This window comes from Odocoileus virginianus, chromosome 31 (assembly GCF_023699985.2).
Source record: "Odocoileus virginianus isolate 20LAN1187 ecotype Illinois chromosome 31, Ovbor_1.2, whole genome shotgun sequence".
NCBI classification, from domain to species: Eukaryota; Metazoa; Chordata; class Mammalia; order Artiodactyla; family Cervidae; genus Odocoileus; species Odocoileus virginianus.
In genome coordinates, this window is record NC_069704.1 from 27,049,337 (window position 1) to 27,069,078 (window position 19,742).

The window sequence follows — 19,742 nt, forward strand, 5'->3', positions numbered from 1 at the left end:
TGATTTTATAATAACAATATTCTATAAGTAAGATAGATTTATTAGTTAGGTTACTTTTAAACTTTCTGATAGCTAAACATCTCCCTCTAGTGGAAATTTTGTTTTTAAAAATGTTTTAGAACATAAAATATAGCTATTTCTTTACCACTGCTTTTCTATCAGTCTAACTATAAAAATCTGCCCAATATGTAAAATGGAAAAAGTATTTTAGAAGGCAGTTGGTACTATCAATCAAAATTTACATGTACATCTCCTTTAACCTGGTGATTCCACTAGAGATATAGTTCTAAGGTATAGAGAGAAACAGAGTGTTCTTAACATAGCTTGGGACAGCATGCTCTTTCTGTAGCAAATTAGGTAAAACCAAGCAGTTCACAAGCACCTACACACTTTGAAATATATATAATGACAACTTAGGTCCCTTTAGAGATTCAGTGATTACTGAGTTCTAAGTCTTTCAAATTATATAAACTGTTCTCCTTAGATTTTTTTCCCTGCATCCCCTAAAGTATATGGGACAGAAACTGCTGGTAGTCCCCAACATGTGGACTTCTTTCTTGCTCCAATTTGTCCATTGGCCACATGGCCATGCATAATGAAGACTAAATTTCCAGCCTCCCCTGCATTTATTTATTGGCCATTAGAATGCAGGTGAAAATGATGGGTATTACAATTTCTAAAAAATGCTGTTCAATGGAAAAGGTGAGCCCCTGTTTGCCCAGCCCTTTCCCAATGTCTGAAATGCTGAAGTGATAACTGCACCAAAATGTAGCACCCACGTGGGTGATGGCAGGGCCTGAGGGTCATAAAACCACCATACCAGCCCTTGAAAACAGATCTTGCAATTTTGTTTAAGCAAAATAAACTTCTAGTATTCTGAATCTTCCTTTTTTTTTTTTTTTTAAGTTTCCTATTATATGGAGCACAACTAATTTTAATTCATTAAGCATATGAGCTAACAGTGTAACTGCAGGCCATTACAAAATGGTTACAAAATTTTCAATCATGCTTTGGTAGTATGAGGACCAGAATATTAGCTTAAAGCACTGTTGATCGGGAGGTGCGGTCTGGGCTGGTGTCACTACTGTCTGGTAGGAGGTAGGGAGTGTAGCCACTATAGCATGGGGAGCAGGCCTGTATGGCAGGCCCCACAGGGCTCTGGTCCTGTCTATGTGACTTCATGGTGGCCTCCCAGGATCATTCAAGTCAAGCCACTGTGGGAACTGCAGTCCCAGTTCATGCCAGGAATGCCTCTAGTCAAGTAATAGCCATTCTTCAGAAGCACATCACGTTATTTTAAAAAATGTCCCTAAATTGAAATCTTAAGTGTGATCTGACTTCTGATATGACCAAACTGCCACTTGATGCTTTCCTTCAAAGGATTAAAGTGACCACAAGTATGCAACTTCAACAAAATGAAATTAAAATATTTTATTTTGTTTTATCTCTCAGACCAAAGCCCCACTAATGAGCACACCAATCAACTTCTGGTCACAACCTATTCTGGAATGTACAGCTGCACTGAGTAGGTTGTTCATCTCAACTTCAGAGTATGGTCTTTTTACCAACTGGACTCATGTACAGCTTCCCATACATGTCCCTTGGACTGCAAGGGGATCAAACCAGTCAATCCTAAAGGAAATCAACCCTGATATTCATTGATATATTCATTGGAAGGACTGATGCTGAAGCTGAAGTTCCAATACGTTGGCCACTTGAGGTGAAGAGCCTACTCATTAGAAAAGACCCTGATGCTGGTAAAGGTTGAAGGCAGGAGGAGAAGGGGATGACAGAGGATGAGATGGTTGGATGGTATCACCAACTCAACAGACATGAGTTTGAGCAAACTCCGGGAGATGGTGAAGGACAGGGAAGTCTAGCGTGCTGCAGTCCATGGGTTGCAGAGAGTCGGACACGACTGAGTGACTGAACAACAACTTCCCAAGGATGAGCCTAATTTTACCAGCAATCTGGCTTCTCTCCAGATAACCCAGGGAGTGACTATAAAAAAGATGAACAACAATGGAAGAAAAAGCCTGTAGAAGCCCAAGGCTACTATTAGGTTGATAGAAAAGTAACTGAAGTTTTGGACTGTGAATTTTAAATTGTTATAACTAGGCTCAAACACATCTTCATTAATCAAAATAGGAACCATTACAATCAGCACATTTTTACCAACGAGAAATAAGTTTGTTTATTCCTGTAGCATAACAACTTATGCTTCGGGATTCAACAAACTCTTAGAAAGCGTTTTCTGCCTCCTGCTGGGTATGGTAACATTTTCCCTGCCAAAAGTTGCTGAGATGCTTTGAGAAGGTAGTAGTCAGTTGGCAAGAGGTCAGGTGAATATGGCAGATGAGGCAAAACTTCGTAGTCTGATTCGTTCAACTTTTGAAGCATTGGTTGTACAACACAGATTTGGGCATTGTTGGGGAGCAGAATTGGACCCATTCTGTTGATCAATACTGGCTTCAGGTGTTGCAGTTTTTGGTGCATCTCATTAATTTGCTGAGCATATTTCTCTGATGCAATGGTTTTGCTGGGATTTAAAAAGCAGGAGTTGATCAGATGGGCAGCAGACCACCAAACAGTGACCATGACTTTTTTTCTGGTGCAAGTTTGCTTTGGAAAGTGCTTTGGAGCTTCTTTTCAGTCCAACCACTGAGCTGGTCACTGGTGGTTGTTGTATAAAATCCACTTTTTATCACACATCACAATCTAGTTGAGAAATGGTTCAATGTTGTTGCATAGAATAAGCTAAGACAACACTACAGAACAACGGTTTTTTAAATTTTCGGTCAGCTCATAAGGCATTCACTTACTGAGCTTCTTCACCTTTACAATTTGCTTTGAAAGCCAAATGACCATAGAATGGTTGACATTGAGCTCTTTGGCAATTTCTCATGTAGTTGTAAGAGGGTCAACTTCGATGACTGCTCTCGGTTGGTCATCGTCAACCTCTGATGGCCGGCTACTAGGCTCCTCATTTTCAAGGCTCTTGTCTCCTTTGCAAAACTTCTTGAACCACCACTGCACTGTATGCTCGTTAGCAGTTTCTGGGCCAAATGTGTTTTTGATGTTATGAGTTGTCTCTTCTGCTTTATGACCCATTTTGAACGCAAATAAAAAAACTCCTCAAATTTGCTTTTTGTCTAATATCATTGTTCTAGTCTAAAATAAATATTAAATAAACAGCAAGTAACAATTAGCAAAGAAACATAAAGTGAGAAATGCACATTAAAATGATGTACACCATAACCATATTTATTTAAGAATGCATTCCAATATCAAACGGCAAAGTTCAACAATGGAAAACTGCGATTACTTTTGCACCAACCTAACAGGATGCCCCTAAACAGTTTTCTGGACACGTATACACTGATAGTGCAGACGTTTTAAGACATGGAGCTAGATCTCAGAGCTCTGATTCTGCCAACCTGACACAATCTACAGGCCTGGCCATTAATGGAGGCAAGAATGCAGGTAAACATTTGGTATATCACCACTCTGAGTTTAGGATCATATTAACCAGAAAGAAAAGGCAGTTGGTCCAACTATGCATCCTTCTAAAATGGGACAACATCCAGGAATTCTGAGGAGTCTGGAGTCCTGGTACGGGCTGTTCATCCTAAACGAGATCAACTCAATTGGGTCCATATTTTATTCTAGTCTTCAGCAGATGATCTTTGAGGTCATGCAGAAGTATAGTATCATTCTAAGAGCTTTGCAAGGCTCCAAGGCCTGGTGCCAAATTGCCAACAGTGAAAGGATACTCATCACCCATGTACCTGACATCCTGCTCAACTGGTTTAGGTAATGCCACACTGAGGATGTTCTAGGTCACTTTGGCAGACTAAAGAGAGATATTCTGACGTGGGAGCAAGTTGGAAACTCTGTCATCAGATGAGAGACCTAGTCAGTTCTCAGCCTGCCAGGGTCAGTGGTGACAACCAGGGACATAGACTGCAAACAGTTCTCAAGAGGCAAAACCTCTAGTGCAGATACCTTGACCCAATCACTCATGACTAGTTGGGGGTAACTTCTAATGTCCGGCAGCAATTCCTATCGCATACAAAAAGGCACAACTTGAGGCTATTTCTGTAGCTGAAGATAAGCATGAGGAATCCGGGCACACTACTGTGAATGCATGCAAGCAGCTTATCCCTATGACTTGGCTGTGACAACTGGTCTACATTCACTTCAGTTATCTGATGAACTGAGGCCAAGGCAACTTGCCTGTCCTTATCTGTTCTTTCCTCTATACATTCTCCCTATAGGCCCAAACTCATAAAACAAACTGACTGACATTGTTTTTTTGCTATCAAAGCACATGCCCAGACTTGGTTAGTTCTCAAAATTATGCCTGGATCCAACTTTTCTTGGAGCCAGACTTTGAAGATGTCTGAGTCTTGTTCTGCCCTATGCTGACCAGGGGTTGCATGTTAACATTCTGTCTGTCTGCTTTCTGATTTTATGTGAAAATCCTAGCCAAGAGTATCTTCCTCCAGTGTTGTGCCTCAGTAGTCCTGTATAACTTGTTGGCATAACCATGACCATCTTGAAGTCTAATCCTCCAGCCCTGAGCAGTCTTCAGATTGTGGTGGTCCCAGACGACCACAATTATAGGAGAGGCCAGAGGAAGAACACCAACTGAGCTACTCACAAATTCCTGTCTCAAAGAAAATGGTGAGATAATAAATGCTCTTTGTTGTTTTAAACTGTTCAATTTGGAGAAAATGTTAAGCAGCAATAAATAATTAACAGATTACTGATAACTGAGATATCAGCTGACTACTGAGGGCATCCAAGACTGTTCATACGACCTCAGGGCTCACACTGGAATCCCACAAACATCTCATTACCTCTATTTCAATAAAGACTATGCTCTCAGCAATAATACTACCATATGCAGTTGCTGGGGTATTCTTATTTAAAAGAAAAAAAATTTTTTAATGGTACCACTTTGTACAAACATACTACAAGGGGTCCTGGCTCAGAAATGTCTCCTCAACTCAGCCACTGCTGAAGACTGGGGTGTGGGGTATTTTTATTTCATAGCAGCAGAATCTGTGATATCTACCACAACATGTTCCTTAATTTACCTGGATTTCCAGAATCTGAAATTCAAGCTGAAACGTAATCATGTGGCAATTTCCTGATAATCTGTGTCTCTGCAAAACTTTTTTAATACCTATAAATCAGAAAAACAAAAATTTTTGTTTGCAAGTAACAATTTTCTTTAAATATCAATTATTTAATTTTGTGTGGCTATCTATAATACACACGGGTTTATGTGTGAGAGTGTTAGCATTTGCATTGAAAATACCTGGAAGGATGTACACCTTTGAGAAATATGATTAAAGATAACTTGTATTTTCTAGTTCTCAATGATACCAAAGATTAAGGTAAGAAATAGAAATATGATAGTATAACCCTAGACAAATTTGAATTATGATAACTGTTCATATTTTTCATATTTTCAACATTGTCTGGCTCCAGTTAGACAATAAATTAAATCCACGCAATTATCTCAGTTAACTCTCAAAACTTTACTAAAATAGCAAAAGTACTTTTTCGGTATAACATGAATACACTCAAACTCATAAAATGCCCTATTCTTAAGTATACAGCATGATACTTAAACACATGTTTACATGTGTTTCTCAAGTAACCACCACCAAGATCAAGATACAGAAATTCAATGTATCGCATAAAGTTCCTTCATGCCTTTTCCAAGTTATACATTATGTCTCAGAAAGGAGATAACCATGATTCTGACTTTATTATATTTTTCTAATGAAGTTATTTTAAGAAGGACACAATTTGCTCTTTTTTTCAATGGAGTATAGGTGCTATACAGTATATGTTACAGGTGGACAATATAGTGATTCACAATATTTAAAGGTCATACTCCTTTACAGTTATTATAAAATATTGGCCATATTCCCCATGTTGTACAATATACCCTTAAAGCTTATTTTATACCTAATAGTTTGTACCTCTTAATCTACCCCTGTATTGGCCTTTCTACCAGAAGGGCACAATTCTACAAGGATAAAGAGAAAAAGATGAGAGTAAACTAATTTTGTAAGCTGAAAATCAGATGGATCAGCCAGATATTATATGAAAAATTGAAACTAACCTGGCAGAGCCAGGAAAATTGAAATCTAAGCCAGCAACGGGAAAAGCTCTGAAACAAGCCCATTCTAAATGCATTCTCGGAATTCTCTAGTGGTCCAGTGGTGAAGAATTCACCTGCCAATGCAGGGGACACAGGTTTGACCCCTGTCCAGGAAGATTCCACATGCCACAGGGCAACTAAGTCCATGCACCTCAACTACTGAGCCGATGCCCTCTAGAGCCTGTGCTCCACAAGAGAAACCACTGCAGTGAGAAGCCCATGGACAGCAAGTGGAGAGCAGCCCCTGCTGGTCACAACTGGAGAAAGCCCACGTGCAGCAACAAAGACCCAGTGTAGTCAAAAATAAAGAAATAAACAAGCTAAAAAATTTTACAGGCATTCTGAATGGGCACCACCACTTAAGTATCTTCTAGGGTAAACCTGGGACTCAAAATAGAAAGACAGACTTTTGCACAGTAAAACTTCACTCTCCATACTCTCTGTATTCCAACTATTCAAGTACCTGAAGTGTCTACATTTCATTACTCGTTTCTACATGTAATTCCACTGAAGTGAGCTGTTCACGACCTTCGAAGTATCACTCTTCCTCTCCCCAGTCAGGAGGGTTATTTTTGTAGGAAAATCAGGAAGCATTTCATAAAATGATTCCTTCTTCTAAACAAAGACCCCAACATACAACTATGAGCTGAATTAGCTTCTCTTTACTTGTTAGTTTATCACAGATTCTTAGTAATATAACATTAGTCACTGGGACCAGAAACCCTCCTCTGCCAAATGATCCAGTTCGTGAAATATCTTAGTATGAGAGGTGACACAGTTCTCATGTCAGTAGTGAACAACAGCTAAGATTTACAAACTAATAGTGCTGTTTTCCTTAAAATCACTTATCTCTGTTACTTGACTATTCAGGTACTTAAAGAGAGACCATCTCTTCTTTAATATCTATGTCAGGCAGCTTTTAAGAATATTACACACACTCTAAAGTTCAATAGACACCTGACAAACAACATGCAAATCGTTACCATGCACAATTTATTTCAATGATAAGAAAACTAATTTTCTATGCATAATAAGGTAAACCTCAACACTACTTGCTGATTGAAATTAATGCTTGCTCTGGAAACGCCCTGCTAGTCTAATGGTTGACTCAACACTTTCACTGCTGTGAGACCAGGATCAATCACTCATTGGAAAACTAAAATTAAGATTCTGCAAGCCATGTGGTGCAGCCAAAAGAAAAAAACTTACTCTTTTCTGCCATCTCAGTGCTAGTTAAATCTTCTGTCTTCTTGCAGTAATTTCTTATACTGATACCAGTAAGTCTACTTAGAAACTGAAGTTCGGATTCTAAACTTTCAAGATGACTTCTCAGATCTTTTGACGATCTCCATTCTTCAGAATCAGATTGGTATGTTTCTTGAAATGATTTCCTAAAAAGCACAAAACACAAATAGTTACTCCAATGAAGAAACTACTAACAAGTGTTTCAACTAACATCTATAAATTTCTTCAAATCATTCCCATTTTACCCTTCTTATTCTCTTCCCATTAAAACACTAGTAGGATTTTTCTTAAAATTAGTGTGGTTACTAACACTGCAGCCATTAATCTCAATATAAAACATCCTAACCAAGCAGATGGAGAAGGCAATGGCACCCCACTCCAGTACTCTTGCCTGGAAAATCCCATGAATGGAGGAGCCTGGTTGGCTACAGTCCATGGGGTTGCTAAGAATCGGACATGACTGAGCGACTTCACTTTCACTTTTCACTTTCATGCATTGGAGAAGGAAATGGCAACCCATTCCAGTGTTCTTGCCTGGAGAATGCCAGGAATGCGGGAGCCTGGTGGATTGCCATCTCTGGAGTCAAACAGAGTTGGACACGACTGAAGTGACTTAGCAGCAGCAACTAAGCAGAAGTGGCAAGAATACACAGAAGAACTGTACAAAAAAGATCTTGACAACCCAGATAATCATGATGGTGTGATCACTGACCTAGAGTCAGATATCCTGGAATGTGAAGTCAAGTGGGCCTAGGAAGTATCACTACAAACAAAGCTAGTGGAGGTGATGGAATTCCAGCTGAGTTATTTCAAATCCTAAAAGATGATGCTGTGAAAGTGCTGCACTCAATATATCAGCAAATTTGGAAACTCAGCAGGGGCCATAGGACTGCAAAAGGTCAGTTTTCATTCCAATCCCTAAGCAAGGAAATGCCAAAGAATGCTCAAACTACTGCACAACTGCACTCATCTCAAACACTACTAAAGGAATGCTCAAAATTCTCCAAGCCAAGTTTCAGTAGTACAAGAACCATGAACATCCAGATGTTCAAGTTGGTTTTAGAAAAGGCAGAGGAACCAGAGATCAAATTGCCAACATCTACTGGATCATCAAAAAAGCAAGAGAGTTCCAGAAAAACATCTATTTCTGCTTTATTGACTATGCCAAAGCCTATGACTGTGTGGATTACAATAAACTGTGGAAAATTCTGAAAGAGATAGGAATACCAAACCACCTGACCTGCCTCTTGAGAAACCTATATGCAGGTCAGGAAGCAACAGTTAGAACTGGACATGGAACAACAGACTGGTTCCAAATAGGAAAAGGAGTATGTCAAGGCTGTATATTGTCACCCTGCTTACTTAACTTATACGCACAGTACATCATGAGAAACGCTGGGCTGGAAGAAGTATAAGCTGGAATCAAGACTGCCGGGAGGAATATCAATAACATCAGATATGCAGATGACACCACCCTTACGGCAGAAAGTGAAGAAGAACTAAACAGCCTCTTAATGAAAGAGGAGAGTGAAAAAGTTGGCTTAAAGTTCAACATTCAGAAAACTAAGATCATGGCATCTGGTCCCATCACTTCATGGCAAATAGATGAGGAAACAGTGAAACAGTGGCTGACTTTATTTTTCTGGGCTCCAAAATCACTGCAGATGGTGATTGCAGCCATGAAATTAAAAGACACTTACTTCTTGGAAGGAAAGTTATGACCAATCTAGACAGCATATTAAAAAGCAGAGACATTACACTGCCAACAAAGGTCCGTCTAGTCAAGGCTATGGTTTTTCCAGTAGTCATGGAATGTCAGAGTTGGAGTATAAACAAAGCTGAGTGCAGAACAATTGATGCTTTTCAACTGTGGTGTTGAAGACTCTTGAGAGCCCCTTAGACTGCAAGGAGATCCAACCATTCCATCCTAAAGGAGATCAGTCCTGGGTGTTCATTGGAAGGACTGATGTTGAAGCTGAAACTCCAAAACTTTGGCTACCTGATGAGAAGAGCTGACTTATTGGAAAAGGCCCTGATGCTGGGAAAAATTAAGGGCAGGAGGAGAAGGGGACAACAGAGGATGAGATGGTTGGATGGTGTCACCGACTCAATGGACATGAGTTCAGGTAAACTCCAGGAGTTGGTGAGGGACAGGGAGGCCTGGTGTGCTGCAGTTCATGGGGTTGCAAAGAGTTGGACACAACTGAGCGACTGAACTGAACTGATCCAAGTTATAATATCATATTTCTACATATTAGAAAAAAACTACAAAATATACTAAAAGATATTTTTTAAAAAACCTATAAAATAAACTAAGATTATGGCATCTGGTCCCATCACTTCATAGCAAAGAGATGGGGAAACATTGAAAATGGTGAGAGACTTTATTTTCTTGGGCTCCAAAATCACTGTGCACAGTGGCTGCAGCCATGAAATTAAAAGATGCTTGCTCCCTGGAAGAAAAACTATGACCAACCTAGACAGCATATTAAAAAGCAGAGACATTACTTTGCCAACAAAGGTCCATCTAGTCAAAGCTATGGTTTGTCCAGTAGTCATGTATGGATGTGAGAGTGGGATCATAAAGAAGGGTTAGCGCCAAAGAACTGATGCTATCGAATTGTGATGCTGGAGAAGACTCTTGAGAGTCCCTTGGACTGTAAGGAGACCCATCCAGTCCACCCTGAAGGAAATCTGTCCTAAATATTCATTGGAAGGACTGATGCTGAAGCTGAAATGCCAATACTTTGGCCACTTGATGCAAAGACCTGACTCATTGGAAAAGACCCTAATGCTGGGAAAGATAGAAGGCGGGAGGAGAAGGGGATGACAGAGGATGAGATGGTTAGATGGCATCATCAACTCAATGGACGTGAGTTTAAATAACCTCCAGGAGTTGATGATAGACAGGGAAGCCTGGAGTGCTGCAGTCCATGAGATCACAAAGAGTCGGCCACAACTATGTGACTGAACTGAACTGATAAAATAAATTATAATAGGAATACTTTGCAGAATTAAAATGTCTGTTTAGGTTGGAATATTTTAAGTGTTCCAACCTAAGTATCTGCTATCCCAGGACATTTCAAACTATTTAAAAAGATATGTTGAAATTAAAAACAAAATAAACCTTTAGCTTCTAAAACAAGTGGAGCATCACTGGGCATTTTATACTAAGAAAGATATTCTTGGGACATTGAAGAGTATGGGGAGAGGAAAATTACAGAGGAAATACAAACAGTATGATCTCTAAACAACACTGTAATCAGATATTCTTCACTGAGAATATATAGCTCTATTTTCCTTGAAAAAGAGTAAAATTTCAGCAAATAATTGAGCTAAATTGTATTTTATTTTTTGTAATCCTTTATTGCCATGAGGCTCTCAGCCACATTTCTACACTGTTGACTTCCACTGTCTTACAACATACTTTCCTTGCCTTCTGGGGCATGATTATCCTGATTCTCACTTTACATCTTGGGTCTCTCATTGTACATGCATGTTGTCTCCAATGTCAGAAGAAAATCCTGACAATCTTGCCTCTGCTCTTCGAAATATGCATCCTCTCATTCTAGAAAAATGTTTGATAATTAATCTCAGCTCTTTTAGGCCAGTACTTGTAAATCAGACTTTCAACCATCTCTCTTCTATCTGCAAGGTAGACTGAACTTGATATCGTTCAGTTGCTCATTCATGTCCGACTCTCTGTGACCCGAAGGACTGTAGTACAATAGGTTTCCCTGTCCTTCACTATCTCCCAGAGTTTGCCCAAACTAATGGCCATTGAGATGGTGATATCACCCTCTAACACACTCTTCTCCTTCTGCCCTCAATCTTTTCCAGCATCAAGGTCTTTTCCAGTGTTGGGCTGAACTAATATCTCATTATAGTTTTGATTTGCATGTCTCTAATAATGAGTGATGCTGAGCACCTCTTCATATGTTTATTAGCCATCTGTATGTCTTTTTTGGAGAAATGCCTGTTTAGGTCTTTTGCCCACTCTTTGATTGGGTTGTTTGTTTTTCTGCTATTGAGTTGTATGAGCTCCCAGTATATTTTAGAAATTAATTCTTTGTTAGTTGTTTCATATTGATTATTTTCTTCCATTCTGAGGGCTGTCTTTTTACCTTGTTTATAGTTTCCTTTGCCGTGCAGAAGCTTTTAAGTTTAATTAGGTACCAGTTATATATTTTTGCTTTTATTTCCACTATTCTAGGAGGTGGGTCATAAAAGATCTTGCTATGATTTATGTAAGAGCAAGCATCTTTTAATTTCATGGCTGCAAGCACCATTCACAGTGATTTTGGAGTCCAAGAAAAAATAAAACTTGTCACTGCTTGCATTTTCTCCCCATCTGTTGCAGTGATTTTGGAGCCCAAGAAAAAAGAAAATCTGTCCTTCCAATGAATATTAAGGACTGATTTAAGTAATGTCTCTGCTTTAAAACATGCTGTCTAGGTTAGTCACATCTTCTCTTCCAAGGAACAAGCCTCTTTCAATTTCATGGTTGCAGTCAATGTTCACAGTGCTTTTGGAGCCCAAGAAAATAAAGTCTCTCACAGTTTCCAATGTTTCCCCCATCTATTTGCCATGAAGTGATGGGCCCAGAAGCCAGGATCTTCATTCTTAGAATGCTGAGTTTTAAATCAGCTTTTTCATTCTCCTCTTTCACTTTCATCAAGAGGCTATTCAGTTCCTCTTCGCTTTCTGTCATAAGGGTGGTATCATCTGCATATCTGAGGTTATTGATATTTCTCCCAGCAATCTTGATTCTAGCTTGTGTTTCATCCAGACCGGCACTTTGCATGATGTACTCTGCATATAAGTTAAATTAGCAGGGCGACAATACACATCCTTGACAGACTCCTTTCCCAATTCTGAATGAGTCTGTTGTTCCATGTCTGGTTCTAACTGTTGCTTCCTGACCTACATACAGGTTTCTGAGGAGGCAGGTAAAGGTGGTCTGGTATTTCCAACTCACTAAAATTTTTCCAGTTACTTGTGATCCACACAGTCAAAGGTTTTAGTGTAGTTAATGAAGCAGAGTGCTCCAGTCCTATGTTGCTTCAGTCCTGTCTGACTCTTTGCAACCTTATGGACTGTACACCACCAGGCTCCTCTGCCCATGGAATTATCCAGGCAAGAATACTGGAGTGTATTGTCATACCCTTCTCCAAGGGATCTTCCTCACCCAAGGATCAAACCTGAGTAACGTCTATGTGTATTGGCAACAGAAGTAGCTGTTTTTCTGGAATTCTCTTGCTTTTTCTATGATCCAGTGAATGTTGGCAATTTGATCATTGGTTCCTCTGCCTTTTCTAAACTCAGCCAGTATGTCGGGAAGTTCTCAGTTCACATACTGCTGAAGCCTAGCTTGAAGGATTTTGAGCATTACCTTGCTAGCATGTGGGCTTACGTGGTAGCTCAGCTGGTAAAGAATCTGCCTGCAATGCAGAAGACTCTGATTTGATTCCTGGGTTGGGAAGATCCCTTCGAGAACAGATAGGCTACCCACTGCAGTATTCTTGGGCTTCCCTGGTAGCTCAGATGGAAAAGAATCCACCAGTAACAAAGGAGACCTAGGTTGGATCCTTGGATTAAGAAGATCTCCTAGAGAAGGGAATGGTTACTACTCTATCATGTGGCCTGGAGAAGTTAACCAGAAATTTAGGTTAACGATCCTTTTATGCAACCAATCTAGAGAAGAGCATGGCTACCCATTTCAGTATTCTCTGGAGAATCCCATGGACAGAGGATACTGGCAGGCGACAGTGCACGGTGGTTGCAAAGAGTTGGACAACTGAGTGACTTTCACTTTGCTAGCATGAGAAATGAGCATAATTGTATGGTAGTTTGAACATTCTTTGGCATTGTGTTTCTTTGGGATTGGAAAGAAAACTGACTTTTACCAGTCCTGTGCCACTGCTGAGCTTTCCAAATTTGATGACATGCTGAATGCAGCACTTTAACAGCATACTTACAGGATTTGAAATAGCTCAGTTGGAATTCCAGCATCTCCACTAGTTTTGTTCATAGTAATGTTTCCTAAGGACCTCTTGACTTCACATTCCAGGGCATGTGCATGAAATGTTCCCTTGGTATCATCAATTTTCTTGGAGAGCTCTAGCTTTCCTATTCTATTGTTTTCCTCTATTTCTTTGCATTGTTCACCTAAGAAGGCTTTCTTATCTCTCCTTACTATTCTCTAGAACTCTGCATTAAGTTGGGTATATCTTTCCCTTTCTTCTCTGCCTTTGTTTTCTCTTCTTTTCTGAGGGAAAATAGCACTGTCATTTGAGAGTGAATACTCTTTTTTCCATTGTTTCCCCATCTATCTGCCATGAAGTCATGGGACTGGATGCCATGATCTTACTTTTCTGAATGTTGAGTTTTAAGTCAACTTTTTCACTCTTTCACTTTCATCAAGAGGCTCTTTAGTTCTTTTTAGCTCCTAACAGAGTTTTGCCAAGAGAACGCACTGGTCATAGCAAACACTCTTGTCCAACAACATAAGACAAGACTCTACACATGGACATCACCAGATGGTCAATACTAAAATCAGACTGATTATATTCTTTGCAGCCAAAGATGGAAAAGTTCTACACAGTCAACAAAAATAAGACCAGGACTGACTGTGACTCAGATCATGAACTCCTATCGCCAAATTCAAACTTAAACTGAAAAAAGGAGGGAAAACCACTAGATGATTCAGGTATGACCTAAATCAAATCCCTTATGATTACACAGTGGAAGTGACAAATAGACTCAAGAGATTCGATCTGATAGACAGAGTCCTTGAAGAACTATGGACAGAGGTTCATGACACTATACAGGAGTGAGTGATCAAGACCATCTGCAAGAAAAAGAAATGCAAAAAGGCAAAATGGTTATCTGAGGAGGTCTTACAAATAGCCGAGAAAAGAAGAGAAGTGAAAGGCAAAGGAGAAAAGGAAAGATATACTCATCTGAATGTAGAGATCCAAAGAAGAGCAAGAACAGATAAGAAAGCCTTCCTCAGTGATCAGTGCAAAGAAACAGAGGAAAATAATAGAATGGGAATGATGGAAACAGTGAGAGACTTTATTTTCTTGGGCTCAAAAATCACTGCAGATGGTGACCTCAGTCATGAAATTAAAAGATGCTTGCTCCTTGTAAGAAAAGCTATGCAAACAGAATCCAACAACATATTAAAAAAATTATTCATCATGACCAAGTGGGCTTTATCCCAGGAATGCAAGGATTCTTTAATATCTGCAAGTCAATCAATGTAATACACCACATTAACAAATTGAAAGATAAAAACCATATGATTATCTCAATAGATGCAGAAAAAGCCTTTGACAAAATTCAACATCCATTTATGATTAAAACTCTCCAGAAAGCAGGAATAGAAGGAACATACCTCAACATAATAAAAGCTATATATGACAAACCCACAGCAAGCATCACCCTCAATGGTGAAAAATTGAAAGCATTTCCCCTGAAATCAGGAACAAGACAAGGGTGCCCACTCTCACCACTACTATTCAACATAGTTTTGGAAGTTTTGGCCACAGCAATCAGGGCAGAAAAAGAAGTAAAAGGAATCCAGATAGGAAAAGAAGAAGTGAAACTCTCTCTGTTTGCGGATGACATGATCCTCTACATAGAAAACCCTAAAGACTCTACCAGAAAATTACTAGAGCTAATCAATGAATACAGTAAAGTTGCAGGATATAAAATTAACACACAGAAATCTCTTGCATTCCTATACACTAACAATGAGAAAACAGAAAGAGAAATAAGGAAACAATACCATTCACCATTGCAACAAAAAGAATAAAATACTTAGGAGTATATCTACCTAAAGAAACAAAAGACCTATACATAGAAAACTATAAAACACTGATGAAAGAAATCAAAGAGGACACAAACAGATGGAGAAATATACCGTGTTCATGGATTGGAAGAATCAATATTGTCAAAATGGCTATACTACCCAAAGTAATCTATAGATTCAATGCAATCCCTATCAAACTACCAACGGTATTTTTCACAGAACTAGAACAAATAATTTCACAATTTGTATGGAAATACAAAAAACCTCGAATAGCCAAAGTAATCCTGAGAAAGAAGAATGGAACTGGAGGAATCAATCTGCCTGACTTCAGACTCTACTACAAAGCCACAGTCATCAAGACAGTATGGTACTGGCACAAAGACAGAAATATAGATCAATGGAACAGAATAGAAAGCCCAGAGATAAATCCACGAACCTATGGTCACCTTATCTTCGACAAAGGAGGCAAGGATATACAATGGAAAAAAGATAACCTCTTTAACAAGTGGTGCTGGGAAAACTGGTCAACCACCTGCAAAAGAATGAAACTAGAACACTTTCTAACACCATACACAAAAATAAACTCAAAATGGATTAAAGATCTAAATGTAAGACCAGAAACTATAAAACTCCTAGAGGAGAACATAGGCAAAACACTCTCCGACATAAATCACAGCAGGATCCTCTATGACCCACATCCCAGAATTTCAGAAATAAAAGCAAAAATAAACAAATGGGACCTAATGAAACTTAAAAGCTTTTGCACAACAAAGGAAACTATAAGCAAGGTGAAAAGACAGCCCTCAGATTGGGAGAAAATAATAGCAAACGAAGCAACAAAGGATTAATCTCAAAAATATACAAGCAACTCCTCCAGCTCAACTCCAGAAAAATAAATGACCCAATCAAAAAGTGGGCCAAAGAACTCAACAGACATTTCTCCAAGGAAGACATACAGATGGCTAACAAACACATGAAGAGATGCTCAACATCACTCATTATCAGAGAAATGCAAATCAAAACCACAATGAGGTAGCATTATACGCCAGTCAGGATGGCTGCTATCCAAAAGTCTACAAGCAATAAATGCTGGAGAGGGTGTGGAGAAAAGGGAACCCTCTTACACTGTTGGTGGGAATGCAAATTAGTACAGCCACTATGGAAAACAGTGTGGAGATTTCTTAAAAAGCTGGAAATAGAACTGCCATATGACCCAGCAATCCCACTTCTGGGCATACACACCAAGGAAACCAGATCAGAAAGAGACACGTGCACCCCAATGTTCATCACAGCACTGTTTATAATAGCCAGGACATGGAAGCAACCCAGATGCCCATCAGCAGACGAATGGATGAGGAAGCTGTGGTACATATACACCATGGAATATTACTCAGCCATTAAAAAGAATTCATTTGAATCAGTTCTAATCAGATGGATGAAACTGGAGCCCATTATACAGAGCGAAGTAAGCCAGAAAGATAAAGACCATTACAGTATACTAACACATATATATGGACTTTAGAAAGATGGTAACGATAACCCTATATGCAAAACAGAAAAAGAGACTCAGATGTATAGAACAGACTTGTGGACTCTGGGAGAAGGCGAGGGTGGGATGTTTCAAGAGAACAGCATTGAAACATGTATATTATCTAGGGTGAAACAGATCACCAGCCCAGGTTGGGTACATGAGACAAGTGCTCGGGCCTGGTGCACTGGGAAGACCCAGAGGGATCGGGTGGAGAGGGAGGTGGGAGGGGGGACTGGGATGGGGAATACATGTAAATCCATGGCTAATTCATTTCAATGTATAACAAAAACTACTGTAATGATGTAAAGTAATTAGCCTCCAACTAATTAAAAAAAAAAAAAAAAGAGTAAAAAAAAAAAACCATTCCCAAGAAAAAGAAATTCAAACAGGCAAAATGGTTGTCTGAGGAGCTTTTACAAATAGCTGAGAGAAGAGAAGCTAAAGGCAAAGGAAAAAAGCAAAGATATATCCATCTAAATGCAGAGTTCCAAAGAACAGCAAGGAGAAATAAGAAAGTCTTCCTCAGTGATCAATGCAAAGAAATAGAGGAAAACAATGGAATGGGAAAGACTAGAGATCTCTTCAAGAAAATTAGAGATACCAAGGGACCATTTCATGCAAACATGGGCTCAATAAAGGACAGAAATGTTATGGACCTAACAGAAGCAGAAGATATTAAGAAAAGGTGGCAAGAATACACAGAAGAACTATACAAAAAAGATCTTCATGACCCAGATAATCACGATGGTGTGATCAGTCACCTAGAGCCATATATCTTAGAGTGTGAAGTCAAGTCAGCCTTAGGAAGCATCACTATGAACAAAGCTAGTGGAGGTGAGGGAATTTCAGTTGAGTTATTTCAAATCCCAAAAGATGATGCTGTGAAAGTGCTGAACTCAATGTGCCAGCAAATATGGAAAACCCAGCAATGGCCACAGGACAGGAAAAGGTCAGTTTTCATTCCAATCCCAAAGAAGGGCAATTCAAAGAATGTTCGAACTACCACACAATTGCACTTATTTCACACACTAGCCAGGAAATGCTCAAAATTCTCCAAGCCAGGCTTCAAGAGTAAGTGAACCGAGAACTTCCAAATGTTCAAGCTGGATTTAGAAAAGGCAGAGGAACCAGAGATCAAACTGGCAACATCTACTGGATCATAGACAAAGCAAGAAAATTACAGAAAAACATCTATTTCTGCTTGATTGGCTACACTAAAGCCTTTGACTGTGTGGATCACAAGAGATGAGAACACCAGACCACCTTACCTGCCTCTTGAGAAACCTGGACATGTCAAGAAGCAATAGTTAAAACCAGACATCGAACAACAGACTGTTGTTTGAAAACAACAATTTTCAACATTGGGAAAGGAGTATGTCAAGGCTGTATATTGTCACCCTGCTTATTTAACTTATATGCAGAGTATATCATGCGAAATGCCAGGTGGGATGAAGCACAAGCTGGAATCAAGACTGCCAGGAGAAATATCAATAACCTCAGATATGTAGAGGGCACCACCCTTAAAGCAGAAAGTGAAGAGGAACTGAAGAGCCTCTTGATGAAGGTGAAAGAGAAGAGTGAAAAATCTGGCTTAAAACTCAACATTCAGAAAATGAAGATCCTGGCATCCGGTCCCATCACTTCTTGGCTAATAGATAGGGAAACAGTGGAAACCGTGACAGACTTTATTTTCTTGGGCTCCAAAATCACTGTGCACAGTGACTGTAGCCATGTAATTAAAAGACACTTGCTCCTTGAAAGAAAAGCTATGACAAAACTTGACAGCATATTAAAAGACAAAGACATTACTTTGCTTACAAAGGTCCATATAGTCAAAGCTATGTTTTTTCCAGAAGTCATGTATGGATGTGAGAGCTGGACAATAAAAAAGGCTGAGCGCTGAAGATCTGATGTCTTTGAATTGTGGTGCTGGAGAAGACTCCTGAGACTCCCTTAGACTGTAAGGAGATCAAACCAGTCGATCCTAAAGGAAATCAACCCTTAATATTCATTGGAGGGACTGATGCTGAGGCTGAAGCTCCAATACTTTAACCACCTGATGAGAAGGCTGACTCATTAGAAAATACCGTGATGCTGCGAAAGACTGAAGGCAGGAGAAGGGGACGACACAGGACGAGATGATTGGGTGGCATCACTGACTCAGTGGACATGAGTATGAACCAACTCCAGGAGTTGGTGAAGGACAGGAAAGCCTGGCGTGCTGCAGTCCATGCCGTCGCAAAGAGTCGGACAGGACTGAGCGACTGAAGAACAACTAGATACTGCTCATCATCAGTAAAGGGAAGATTGCTAAGGAGATAACCAAGACTTTCACCCTGATTGTTACTAGTAAGAGAAAGAGAATACTTTAAAATGAAATGACTGCGGTTTAATCAATTAATATATAGTAATACGTTTACAACGGAGCCCATGCGTGGGCTTATCACTTGCACCCCTGTTGTTACAGACAGATGAGTTCCAGCCCACGTAAAGTGCTCCGGAAAAGTTTATAGGGAGGTCCGGGGCGCCTCTAGTAAAGAGATCGTCACCCGCCTCAGCAGGTCTGAGGAATGCCACGTACCGAACTTGAGAGTCGTCGTCCTCGGGCGCCTGTGTCTCTATGCACGCCCGCCTCAAGGCAGTTATCTCGGCTTCTAAGGCGCGGGCCTTTGCCCGCTGGGAATCCATGGAGCTGTGCTGACGCGAAGCTGCCTGACTTGGGCGCGCCAGGTCTGGTTCTTGAAGCCTCGCGCGCTCCTGGAGCGAACCATTCCGGAACTCGGCGGGGGAGGCAAGGGAACGACGCGCAATTCCCGCGCCTATAACTCGGTCACGCAAGTGTCTCCGGCTCGTTGCCAACCCTGCGCACTTTTCCACAGCTGTCCTCCAGCAGTCCTTACGCTTCAAGAGAGCTGAAATCCCTCTCGAAGCCCAAGAACGCAGCTACCCACCCCGACCTGGTGGCGGCT

The 19,742-nt window shown here is 40.1% G+C and overlaps 1 protein-coding gene across 1 annotated transcript in view; it reads right to left on the minus strand.

The window, feature by feature from the left end:
* CENPP (centromere protein P) overlaps nt 1-19,729 on the minus strand; it is a 225,490-nt gene extending 205,761 nt beyond the window's left edge. The window contains exons 1-3 of the mRNA XM_020883150.2: nt 19,355-19,729; nt 7,391-7,572; nt 5,103-5,191 (exon numbers count right to left, since the gene is read on the minus strand). Of these exons, the coding sequence (XP_020738809.1) occupies nt 5,103-5,191; nt 7,391-7,572; nt 19,355-19,461 (378 nt within the window). The 5' untranslated portion in view covers nt 19,462-19,729. The remainder of the gene's footprint in view (nt 1-5,102; nt 5,192-7,390; nt 7,573-19,354) is intronic.
* Nucleotides 19,730-19,742: the final 13 nt, after the last annotated feature.